Source organism: Desmodus rotundus, chromosome X (assembly GCF_022682495.2).
Source record: "Desmodus rotundus isolate HL8 chromosome X, HLdesRot8A.1, whole genome shotgun sequence".
In the NCBI taxonomy this organism is placed as follows: Eukaryota; Metazoa; Chordata; class Mammalia; order Chiroptera; family Phyllostomidae; genus Desmodus; species Desmodus rotundus.
In genome coordinates, this window is record NC_071400.1 from 21,244,445 (window position 1) to 21,257,743 (window position 13,299).

Consider the following 13,299-nt stretch of genomic DNA (forward strand, 5'->3'; position numbering starts at 1 on the left):
AAATGTCACCTCCCCTATGAAGCTTTTGCCCAAGCCCCTAGGTAACTGGCTGCTCCTTCCTCTGTGCTTCTGCAGAACTTTGCTTATCTTTCACATAGTACTTAGTATTTACTGTAATTATTGACTTAAATTGTTCCTCCTACTATGATGTGAGTTTGGAAACAGAGACTGTCTTAACTTATTTTTATATTCCCAGCATCTAGTACATAATACACACATAATTTTTTTGAACAAATAATGAATAGATAAAGATGAAGAAACTAAACTACTCATTCCACAAATATTTTGAGTGCCTACAATGTGCTATGCACTCTTCTTAGAAGCCTAGACACGGGATTCTGTTTTAAGCCTTTTTAAAGCATTTTATCTGAAGAAACTTCCAAATGAGCTACTTGGGGTTTTTTTTTAATTATTATTTATGCTTAGGAAAATACCATTTGCCTGATGTTTACACGTGAGTGGCATTATGACAATGAATGACAGTGGGAAAGAACAATACACTTAGTCACACTTAGTCTGTTCCCATAAATGTGCTCAGGTGTCCAGACTCAATTTCATAGTCACCTTCTCTTTACCGCTTTCTGGAAAATGTAACCTTCAAAGAGTTGGCAAATGAGAAAATACTAAATGAAGACAAAGCCAAAGTGATTCTTGCAATAAATACTTTAATGAGAACCGAGGTCTATAACATACATAGCAGGAACTGCCCTGGCCTACGCCTTCTGCTCTAGTCTGGGGCTAACCAACTACATATAACCCACATTTGAAAAGAAGGCCATTTTCAATGTCACCCATCAGTATCCATCTTCACAGAAGATACCAATCAGGGGCCAGAATCTTTATGTTAACACCTCCTCTCGGGGAAGTTAACATGGTAACACAAACAAATGAACAATTTTGAACCATCCTATTGTTCTTCCATCAGGAGGCTCTTGGGAGACCAACGGTTCAGTAAACACTTACAAGTTTGTCAAAATACATTTGAACAAGGAAACAGAGAAAAGAGTAGAAACGTTGGCAGGGCTTGGTTCACATATAATTCAGTCCTTAGATCTGAAGCCTCTTAAGCTGCTCGTATGTGATAAAAAACTGAAGATTAAGTCATGGAAGATCACTGAGATAACACTGAAAGCCAAATCAGTTCTAAAATTGTGCACTGTATTCTTAAATTAAGGTACTTAGACTGTGCTATTCTAAGTTGCACTTGCTTAAGTCTTTTTAAAAAACAATTCCTGACAAATCAAGCATGCACTGAGTGCCCACCATGTGCCCATTATCATCATTGGTATTTAGCAATATAAACAGCTTAAAATTCTAACATACTCATAGTCTTCAGGGGCACATAACACATAACCGAGAACATCAATGACAACATATAGTTCAGTGCTAGAATAATTGTTAGAAACATTAGGTGATCAGAGGAATCCCAAGGAGGGAGAAAGATATTATCTCTCTCAACCTATAGACTCCACAAGGGCAGGAAATTACTGTTCAACCCTGCAATGCTCACCACTACACACACGACACCACACACAGGGTCCCATTCATGGCTCTGCATCTAGAAGGTACTCAAATGCAGCTAAAGGAAGGAGATTCACCCCTGAGGAAATAGCCCTATTTGGCCCTGGATTCCTTCACCCTATCAATGTTTTCTGTCTTGCAATTTCCCTAGCTGCTTGGCTCCTATAGTTAGGGGATAGGAAATATGGACCTCCTCAGCATGGAGTTTTCTGTGGGCATCTCCCAGCAGGGTTTCCACAAACTTCATAGCACCTTCCAGATTTTGCTGTTATAGTTAGTGCTTTGTTGTTTTTTTAAAAGAGGAAACTTTGCCATCTCTTGTCTAGTCCTTTCAGCTTGCTTTAGAGTCCAACTGAGAGTCATTTCTCAATTCCATCCTCAATGGTCACCATTAGAATGCTTGAGTTTCTCATTTACCTACAGGCTTCAAGAATCAAATTTTCCTTCCTATAGCCTAGAATTACCTGGGAGCTTGAAGCATTTGCTTTCATTCTCATGCTCTAAAAGGATACAATGATGTTCCAGGGTCCAAGTCGAAGCCAGTTTGGCCAAAATCCTTTATAGAGTGCAAAGAAGCCCTCGTGTTTCCACATCTGAGAGAAAGATAATAAAAAAATAGAGTGAATTCCCTTTACTCTTTACATCTGACAATCACTTGTATTTCAGTGCTCATCTTCCGAGCCCCTCCCCAACAACTCATGGCTCCATGAACGGTCTCTTTTGTTTCTAAAGACACGCATTTGAATTCATTTGTAGTCTAACTCCACCCACCCATTCATTCAACAAATATTTATTAAGCACCTAGTATATGCAAGGTATTCTTGATCCTAAGATAACAGTAATACTAGTAAACAAGAGACAAAAAGTATCTGTGGTAGAGAGCTGCTTCCAAGATGGTCCTCAAAGAAAGCCACCTCCAGTTATTCATACCCTTGTGTAGGCCCTTCCACACATATCAGGATTGGTCTGTATCACCAATAGAATAAGGCAGTAGGGAACACATATCACTTCCAATGCTTTTTTATAAAAGATGTTTTATTTATATATATATATGGCTTCTGCCTCGTTCTCTCTTGGATCATTTACTCAGGGGGAAGCCAGCTTCCGTGTCATGAAGAGAGGCCCACATAGTGAGAAACTAAGGCCTCTTGCCAACAGCCAGAGAGGAAGAGAGGTGTCCTGCTAACAGCCACATGAATCATCTTTGAAGCAGATAACCCAGCCCCAATTAAGCCACCAGATGACTGAAGCCCTAGCTGACATTTGGACAACACCCTCATGAGAATCTAAGTTACAAATCCCTCAGCTAAACTGCTTCTGAATCCTTGACCCATAGAAAATGGGAGATAACAAATGTTTATTTGTTTAAGGCACTGAGTTTTCGAGTAATTTGTTACACAGCAAAAGATAACTTATACAGTCCCTGCCCTCATGAAGTGCATACTCCAGGGGAGCTGACAAATACATAAACTATGTATATTCAGAAATAAGCACTAATAAGAAAAGTAAAGCAACGTAGGTGAATAGGGAGTTGGGCAAGTCACTATCCTTGGAGTGTGGTTCATCATTGTAAGTTCTGCATAACGTCATGGCCTACCTCATATCAATGCTTTCAGGATCTGAGTTTGCATTTCCTGTTTTATACAAAGGGGTCTACACACACCAAGTGAATGGTTATTATGAATTAAATGACAAATCATGTATATCAAAGGTAACAAACAGGTGGTGCATGTTGAATTCAACTTACAGAAACAGTTCCTATTGCATTGACAAATATCTATTAAGCGATTCCTGTGATTTAGGCATTGTATTCGACATTGAAAAAATGTGATTTTGCCTTTCCACTGATGAAGTGAATCCCACTCTTATACTAAAAATGGATATACCTGGATTAGACAATATTATCAGAATCCAGATTTATAAATATCCCTTATTCCATCCTATCGATTAAGAACACTCAATTTCTTTGGACAAATATCCAAAAGCAGAATTGCTGCATTGTATAGTGGTGATCATATTGTAAGGTATAAAAATATTGAATCACTATATTGTACACCTGAAATTAATATATTATATACCAACTGTACTTAAATTTTAAAAAATGAACAGTCGAGATACTTATCCTTACCATTTTTTAGAGCACATAGCAATTTAATAAGGGCATTATTTATGAGAACATGATGGTTAATGTAGTTCTCCCAATGGATCACCAGCAAATGCCCTGGGTCTTAGATGAAAACAGACGTCAAAAAATTGTGAAAATCAGCAAAAATAAAGCCCAGATGCAGATAACCTACAATCTCAGATTGCTAAAATTACAAGGGATCTTAGAAATACAATCCAACCACATGACCTCTCACCTGAACTACCACAATAAGCCCCCTAACTACTCTACAATCTCCACCTAAACAATCTTTTAACAATCTTTTGAAATTTTAAACCAGATAGTATCACTTTCCTGTTTGAAGCTCTCCAATGACTTCCCAGTGGAATTCATTCTAATTGCAAGTTTTCTATGATGTCCTATAGGATCCTACATGATTTAGCCCCTGCCTCTCTCTCTGGTTTCATTTCCTACTACTGAGTTGGCAAAAAAATTCATTTATTTTTTCTCCACAAAAGACACACTTCTTCATTTTCACCAATAACTATATTGATTTGGATATTTTGAGTATGTCAGCTATTTCCCACATGGTATAATGTCGATTGTTCTCACTTAATGTCTTGATTTGATCACTATCAAGTTCAACTGATCTGCCTGACCACGGAGCATCATCCAGTGAGAAACCTCCAGCACAAAATTTCACAAACCACTTTTGACATGTTTGATCAGTCACAGTACTTTCTCCATACACTGCATAATTTTTTTTTTGCATTTCAATTGTGCTTTTTCTTTCTTGCAATAATAAAGCATAATGTGCCAAAAATGTTGCTTATTTTCTTCCATCTTCATTAAAATGGCTACACAAAAATTCACCAATTTTGATAAGTTTTTTTAAAATGAACACTGATATGAGCCCTGGCTGGTGTGGCTCAGTGGATTGAGTGTCGGCCTGCAAACCGAAGGGTTGCCAGTTTGATTCCCAGTCAGGGCACATGCCTGGGTTGCGGGCCTGATCCCCAGTAGGGAGCACAAGAGGTAACCACACATTGATGCTTCTCTCCTCTCTTTCTCCCTCCCTTCCCCTGTCTCTAAAAATAAATAAATAAAATCTTTTAAAAAATAAAAAATAAATAAATGCACACTGATATGACAGCTGTCACAACACACTCTAACACAATTATTTCAAATGAAATTAAAGACAACTAACCATTACTAGAGCCATCTTATGGGAAAAAAACAAACTTTTTGGCCAACCCAATACTTTCTCCTTCATTTATCACACTCAGCCACTTCAGCCTTCTTTTTAATGCTTGAACATGTCCAGCTCATTCCCAACTCAGGACCTTTGTGCCTGTTCCTTCTTTATGAAATACCTTTCTCTCAGATCTTCATGTGGCCATCTTCTTCTCATCATTCAGATTTCTGCTCCAATGTCGCCTCCTCACAGCCTTTTCCTGGCTCCCCTAGCTGAAGTAGTTTTCCACCATCATCATGGAGCCACTATCTCATTACGTTCTGTTTGTTTCTTCACAGAATTTACTTCTATTTGAAATTATACTGCTTATTATTTATCTGTTTATCATCTGTCTGCCTCAACTACAACATAATCTCCAGGAAAGTAGGGACTATATTTGTCTCATTCAACATTATATCCCTACCACCTAACATTGTCTGGCGTATAAAGTTTCCAATAAATATCTAAATAAATATTTATTGAGTAAATGAGCACACAAACACAGTAAGGGTCTCTAACACTCCCATGAGCCATCTGAATCCTTACAAAGCTCCAAAACATTGACTCATTTCTTTAGAACATTAGAACTAGGAAGCACACTTTTTGGCTTAGGCAGTTGTGTGGAAACAAACAAGAATTTATGTAAATAAACAGAGACAACAGGCTATTTCATGAACTTATACATTCATTCAACCAATAATTTGCTGTGAATAAAGTGATAAACAAGATGCACACTGCCTTGCCTTCAAGGAACTTACAATCCACTGGGTCAGGTAGATAGACATTAAAAGTAATTACAGAGAGGAGGGGTGTTGGGGGACTAGGTGGAAAAAAGTGAATGGATTAAGCAAAAATAAATATATATCTATGAATACACATTCATATATATACATATATATACATATTCATATATATATGTATATATATATATATGTAATACATAGACATGGACAACAGCATTGTGTTAACCAGAGGGAAAGGTGGTGGGGGGAGGTAGAAGAAGGCAAAGAGGGCATAAATGGGAAAGGAAAGGAATTTTACTTTGGGTGATGAGGACACAATGCAGTGTGCAGATGATGTTTTGTTGAGTTGTACACTTGAAGCCTATATGGTTTTGTTAACCAAATATCAGCCCAATAAATTCAATAAAAAAGAATAAAATAAAATAAAACATAAAAGCTATTACAATAAAATGAAAAAAATGTGAATGTGATTTGGTCATACGATGGAGTATTATCCAGTTATAAAAAGGAACAAAGTAGTGATACATGCTACAACATGAATAAACCTTGAAACATTACAGTAAATGAAAGAAGCCCGTCAAGCCCTGGCAAGGTTAGGCATCGTCCCGATATGCCAATGTTGCAGGTTTGATCCACAGTCAGGGTACATACAAGAAATCAACAGGTGAATGCATAGGTAACTAACAACAAACTGATGTTTCTCTGTCTCTCTCCCTCCCTCTGTTTCTCTAAAATCAGTATTTTTTTTTAAAGAAAGGTAGAGGGTTCCAGCCGAGATGGAGGCATAGGCAGAAATGCTTCACTTCCTAGCACAACCAAAAGAAGGATAACAACCACTTTAAAAATAATGAACAAGCAGAACTGCCAGAAAAAAATTTGCATGGAAGTCCAACAACCAAGGAGTTAAAGAAACATTCACGCAGACTGGTAGGAGGGGCAGAGACAGGCAGCCAGGATGGAGAGGACACGGAGCAAGGCAGCAGCTGGCAGACCGGGTGGGTGATCCCACATTCACATGTAAATAAGTCAGGAGGAACAATGGGGGAACGAGACAGACCCCAAAACCCAGGATTTCAGTGCAGGGAAACTAAAGACTCAAAACCCCTGGCTATAAAAAAATCTATGGGAGTTGCAGGAGAGGGGGAAACCCCCAGTCTCACATGAGAGTTTGTTGGAGAGATCCACAGGGTCCTAAAACAAATACAAACACACACACCTATGAATCAGTACCTGAAAGGGCACAATCCACTTATGGGAAGTGAGGGAAGGGATGGAAAGTCGGACAAGAGCTGAGCAAGTGGCATTGTTCCCTCTCGGATCCCTGCCCCACAGACAGCGTCCCAACACAGCAAAGAGGGTTGCCTCACCCTGGCAAATACCTAAGGCTCCACCCCTTACTACGTAACAGGTGCACTGAGACAAAGAAATATGAAAGAACAGATTAAAACTCCAGAAAAAGAACTAAGCGATGAGGAAATAGACAACCTATCTGATGCAGAGTACAAAACACTGGTAATCAGGATGCTCACAGAAATGAGCTCAGTCGCAAAATGAAGGAAGAAATGAAGACTACACAAAGTGAAATAAAAGAAAAAATACAAGGAACCAACAGTGAAGGGAAGGAAACTGGGACTGAAAATCAACGTTTTGGAACAAAAGCAAGAAATAAACATCCAACTGGAATAGAATGAAGAAACAAGAATTCAAAAAATAAGGAGAGGCTTATTAACCTCTGGGACAACTTCAAACACTCCAATATCCTAATCATAGGGGTGCCAGAAGAAGAGGAAAAGCAAGAGATTGAAAACTTATTTGAACAAATAATGAAGGAAAACTTCCCCAGTCTAGAGAAGGAAATAGACATGCAAATCCAGGAAGCTCAGAGAGTCCCAAAGAAGTTGGACCCAAGGAGGAGCACACCAAGACACATCATAATTAAGTTACCCAAGATTAAAGATAAGGAGAGAATCTTAAAAGCAGAAAGAGAAAAGGAGACAGTTACCTACAAAGGAGTTCCCATAAGACAGACTATCAGCTGATTTCTTAAAAGAAACCTTACAGGCAAGAAGGAGCTGGAAAAAAAAATATTTGAAGTCATGAAAGGCAAGGACTTACATCCAAGATTACTCTATCCAGCAGTGCTATCATTTAGAATGGAAGGGTAGGTAAGTGCTCCCCAGATACAGTCAAGTTGAAGGAGTTCATCATCACCCAGCCCTTATTAGATGAAACGTTAAATGGACTTATCTAAGAAAAAGAAGATCAAAACTATGAACAGTAAAATGACAACAAACTGACAACTATCAACAACTGAACCTAAATAACAAAAACTAAGCAAACAACTAGAACAAGAACAGAATCACAGAAATGAAGATCACATGCAGGGTTATCAGTGGGGGCAGGAAGGGGGAGAATGGGGGTCAAAAGTACAGGGAGTAAGAAGCATAATAGGTAGGAACAAAATAGACAGGGGAAGGTTAAGAATAGCATAGGAAATGGAGAAGCCAAAGAACTTATATGCACGATCCCTGGACATGAACTAAGGGGGTGAAAATGCTGTAGGGTGGAGGAGGATAAAGGGGAGAAGAAAACTCGGACAACTGTAACAGCATAATCAATAAAATATACTTAAAAAAGAGGAAGGTAATGAAAATGTTATAAAATTGTGGTGATGACGGTTGTACATATCTGTGAATATACCAAAAGCTACTTTGAATAGATTAATTTTATAATGTGCGAACTAGTCCTCAAGAAAGATGTTTTAAAATGCAGTGAAACCTCGGTTCTCGAACATCCCCCATCTCAAACAATTCAGTTCTTGACCAAGTTGTTCATGGAAGAAATTTCTTGGTTGTCAAACAAATCTTCAGTTCTTGGGTTCTCGGCCCAGCAACCCTTACATACTGATACCTGTATGGTCAAGCACGCATGTCTCAGGTGACAGACAAAGGAGATTCAGTTCTCAAAAAATGCTTCTCAAATAGCCTTGTGAAACGAATTACGTTCGAGAGCGGAGGTTCCACTGTATAATAAATGCTATGATAGAGCAAGTGCACAAAACTATGTACCCATAACCTAGTTCAATACTCTGAGAAGGCCTTTATGAATAAGTAATGAGATCTAAATAATGAGTAGAAGCTAGCCGAGTGACAGGAGTTAGGATGGAGTGGGGGGCATCTAACAAAGTACATGGCATGGGAGAAAACTTGGGAATGAGAAAAAGTCTAGTACTAGAAATTGTTCAGTGCAAATGCAGAATAAAGGTAGCAAAGATAAGGCTGTGGGAGGAAAAAGGGGTCAAGTCACATAGATCATTGGGCGTATGACAAGCCATTCAACGGTTTTAAGATGGAGGTAATAAAATGAGATTTGCAGTTGCTCATTTCTATGTCAGAGATGAATGCATAATTCCATTCACCAAAGTGTTTTGGGACTCTTAAGAGATGAAATAATAAAGTATGATGCTATTATATATCATGACAATGTAGAGTGAAATTGTTTTAAAGAACTTTAATAGCAAGTAAGTAAATAAGTGAGTAAAAGTTACTGCCAACGTGAAAATATGTTTTTGCCAATACAACACAGAATAGTGATTACAATACAAACTTTGGAATCAGACAGACCCTGGTTTAAATCCCAGAGCTGACATTTATTCGGTGTGTAATCTTGGATAAATACTTAGCTACTCTGAACCTAAAATCCATCATTTATAAAATGGGAAAGGTAATGCCTACCCCACAGGGTTGTTGTGAGTTAAAGGACACATTATAGTGTGTGGCACATAATAAGCGTTCAATAAGTGCTAGCTATAACTATATTATTTTCCCTTTAGCTCCTTTTAGCCAACCTTCCTGAAGTAATATTTTATACTTACCTACTTATCCTCACTTCCTAGGTATTTATCTGTCTCGTCCTATTAGAATCACAATGTCATGAAAGGCAGGACTTTTTTTGTTCACCAACCTAGAAAAGTGCCTGGCAATAAGACACTTAAACATTTTTATATTGAATGAATGAATGATTGAACGGAACCACTTCTCAATGCACAGCAGCTGGCTTTTGCAAACGCCAATCTGGCAAATCTCTTCTAGAAAATATTATATATCCAAGAGATACTTTGCAGTCCTTATACTGGATCTCTCTATTCCATTTCACAAATAATTACTCATCCCTTCTTGAAACTCTTTACACCCTTGGCTTCCATGACACTATTCTCTTCTAAGTTTCCTCATACCTTCTGACTATTATCTTTTGGTGTCTTTCCTGGGTTTCTCATCTGCCAAATCCTTAACAATCGGCATTTCCTCAGTTATTTCCTTGGCCCTACTCTTCTCTCTACATTAGTGATCGTCAAGTGGAAGGGTGAGCATGTGAAAAACAGTAAGGGGGGCTTTTGCCAAACTCTAATCTCCAGAGTCCAAGAATCACTGCCTCTGTGAATCACTATTAATACAACAAATCTTACAACACTCCAGTGATCTAGGAAGGCAAAAAAGCTGTGAATTCCTCTACCTGCTCTCCTTGGTCTCCCCCTCCACAGTTATGTAACATCTGTACACTACTGATTCCCAAGGCTCTCAGCTACACCCCTGAACCCTCCTCTGAGTGAAGACTAATATATACAAATATGTCCACTGTGTGTTCCTCGTGAGCCTCAAACTAAGTGTCCATAACTATAATGTCTCCCACAAAACCTGTTCCTCTTCCTGTGATGCCTCTGTCAATGAATGTCACCACATGGTCACCACTAAAATAATATGTAAGGTCTCATTAGGATAGTTCCCGGTACATAGTAAAGCACTCAACATATATGACTTATTATTATTCCAGATGCCACCATCTACAGGGAGCCTATCCCAAACTTCCAAATTGGACTAAGGCTTCCTCCCATAGATCCCTGAGGTTATCAGTTACCAACTGTGTTAATTATCTGTTTGTACACTGTAGTATGCTATAATTTCTCTGTGCCCACTAAAATGTGCCTGATATATAATAAACAGTTGTTACACTGAACTGAACCACAGAGAAACCATATGGCAATGTCATATTTTACCCTCAGATTTGTTTTTTGTAGATGTATTACCACTGGTGACTATGTAATACATAATTCATTTACAATATTCAGCTCTCTACAAGAATAACATCGCAGAAACTTTCAAAGCAAAAGTGGGAACAATAGCCCAATGCTGAACTCAAATTGAGTACCTGATTTTCTATCACAGGGACTCTGCCTGTTTTGAAGTGGGCAAATCTGGGATATGTTAAGTGCTTTATATCAATTCCACATGATGCTATTAATAAAAGTACCCTGCAGTCACAAGCGTTCAAATCAGAATAACAAGATTAAGGACCACTGTGCATCAGCAGATTGCCAAGAGCACAGCTTTTTTACCTGGGAATTACTCTGAGAGCCTATAAAAATGTATATGACGACTCTTCCATCTTCAGAATTATAAGTAGCAATTAAGAATAAGGTGTGAAACAAGGTCTGAGATGTCAAAGAAGATTGAGAATGTAACCTAACCATAGTGTGCATACCTTTAAAATACCATCCAAAGTACCCTTGTAGAGGTCCACGTGGCCCACGATTGCCCTCTGGTTCATCATACGAGTTCGAACCACATCAACTGGATTAGAAGCCAGAGCCCCAGCCAAGCCGCATGTAAAGCTGGAACTAAAAAGGAAAACTTTAAGAAGATAGATTGCCCCACTTCCATCCCTGCCCACTAAAGAGAAATGAGGCCAAACTTAAATGTACAATGAGTCAGATGCATCAGATAAAACCTGGCACTTGCCCTTTCATTATAATCTAAAGAAAAAGAAAATATCTTCTTTTTCTAAAGAGACATCATTTAAAAGTTGTCCCCTTCACTTTTCAATCTGAAACTTAGACAGCTTTTTTTTTTTTTCTTAAAAGGGGTAAGTTTATAAATCTAGCAAGATCCCTAAACAGGAAGTGTCACACATCATATATTAGTTATGTAAATTTTTCAAAACGGGATTACATGCCAAATGCATTTAAGGAGTAAAATATCAAACAAGTTGCAAGATGAAAATGTAGGATGACACTGGCAACAGTCTTCAGCCCAAAACTATGGTTTTGTTTCAGGGGCCCTATTAAATTATACTTTTTTCCTCAATCTCACTGACAAAAGTTTGCTTTCTGTTCCAAAATAAACCAAAGCAAATAATAGATATTTAGGCTGTGTATGAACAAATGCAAACCCTACAGATATCTGATAAGCTGCTATATTAGACACTGCCTCTAAGGACCTAAGTGGCCATAGTATCTGGGATATAAAATAAAGGTATCAGCCCTGGCTGGTGTAGCTCAGTGAATTGAGCGCAGGCCTGCGAACCAAAGGGTCACTGGTTCGATTCTCAGTCAGGGCACATGCCTGCGTTGCAGGCCAGGTCCCCAGTAGAGGACATGTAAGAGGCAACCACACACTGATTTTTTTTTCCCCTCTCTTTCTCCTTCCCTTCCCCTCTCTCTAAAAATAAATAAATAAAATCTTTAAAAAATAAAATAAAGGTATGTATTCTATAAGAGGATCTCACTGAAAGTTGCTTTTTGTCCTTAAAGTACTGGAAATATGGCATGAACACGATCTATCATACTTACACAAAGTGAGTTAAAATTGTGTCTCCCATCACCCCTGACAATATTAAGTGCTTCTTTGTAATATCATAGACGGGTAGCTCGACTCCCACAACGATAGCAGCCCGCTGAGCAGTTGGAACAACACCCTACAAAATACAAGTGATGTTAGACACCAAGAAAATACACAGGTAGCATGACGTAAGTCTAAAAGTGAGGAAAATGGGTTGTGAAGTAAAAAGTGACCAAAAAATCCAAGTCTGAAGTACAGAGGTCACTCTTTCAAATCAATACTGGAACAAGTCTGCGAATTACTAAAACCATTATGTACGCCTTAAGGTGGTGAATGTAATGGTATGTGAGTCATCTCAATAAAGCTGTTAGAAAAAGTAAATGAAGCACAAGTCAGGAGAAAAGAGCTTCCAAATTTAACTCACAGAATTTTAGCATACGCATAAAGAGCACACTAGGGTAATAGCAAAGGCATGACGCAGCTAGGGAAAAGCCCAAGGCAAACAGGGGTGTTAACTCACAAGTCCACATGGGGTAACACTATCAGCATTTCACTCACTCGCATAATACTCCTATTACAGCTCACATGAAAATTCAGGGCTTCTAGAGCATTAAAAGAAATGTTTTTGAAGAATACTGACACCAGAAAATACTTACGATATAACCTTAAAGAAGGCAAGACATAAAGTTATATATAGTATTCTAACTTAGGGAAAAAGGTGTACACACGCGCCAAATCTTTGTAAAGGGCTAGAGAGTACACCAAAATATTTTTCTTCATCTGGAATTAGTATAACAGACCAGTTAATTTCCATTTTTATGTCTTTGTATATTTAAAAATATCACAATGAATGTTTTCCTTTATAAATTTTGTTTAAATGTTTACAATTGAAAATAACATACTGTGGGGACAACTGCTTGCTGGGAGATTGATAATATTAAAGTATTCGATCACCTCTAATATGCCTAACTCAATGTATATAGTGGAAGTAATGTAGCTGTGCTGTCACCAGAAGTTTTATGCTGCTGATCGGGCTCACTAGCCCAACCGTGCCTTCCTCTCTGACCCCTCCATCTGCTCTAG

The 13,299-nt window shown here is 38.3% G+C and overlaps 1 protein-coding gene across 3 annotated transcripts in view; it reads right to left on the reverse strand.

Annotated features, from left to right (window-relative positions):
• Nucleotides 1-645: 645 nt before the first annotated feature.
• Nucleotides 646-13,299, reverse strand: part of SLC25A14 (solute carrier family 25 member 14) — a 55,019-nt gene continuing 42,365 nt past the window's right edge. For all 3 annotated transcript variants that reach the window (XM_053917589.2, XM_045201042.3, XM_053917591.1), the window contains exons 8-11: nt 12,228-12,352; nt 11,141-11,276; nt 2,034-2,114; nt 646-1,089 (exon numbers count right to left, since the gene is read on the reverse strand). In XM_053917589.2, the coding sequence (XP_053773564.1) occupies nt 1,048-1,089; nt 2,034-2,114; nt 11,141-11,276; nt 12,228-12,352 (384 nt within the window). In that variant the 3' untranslated portion in view covers nt 646-1,047. The remainder of the gene's footprint in view (nt 1,090-2,033; nt 2,115-11,140; nt 11,277-12,227; nt 12,353-13,299) is intronic.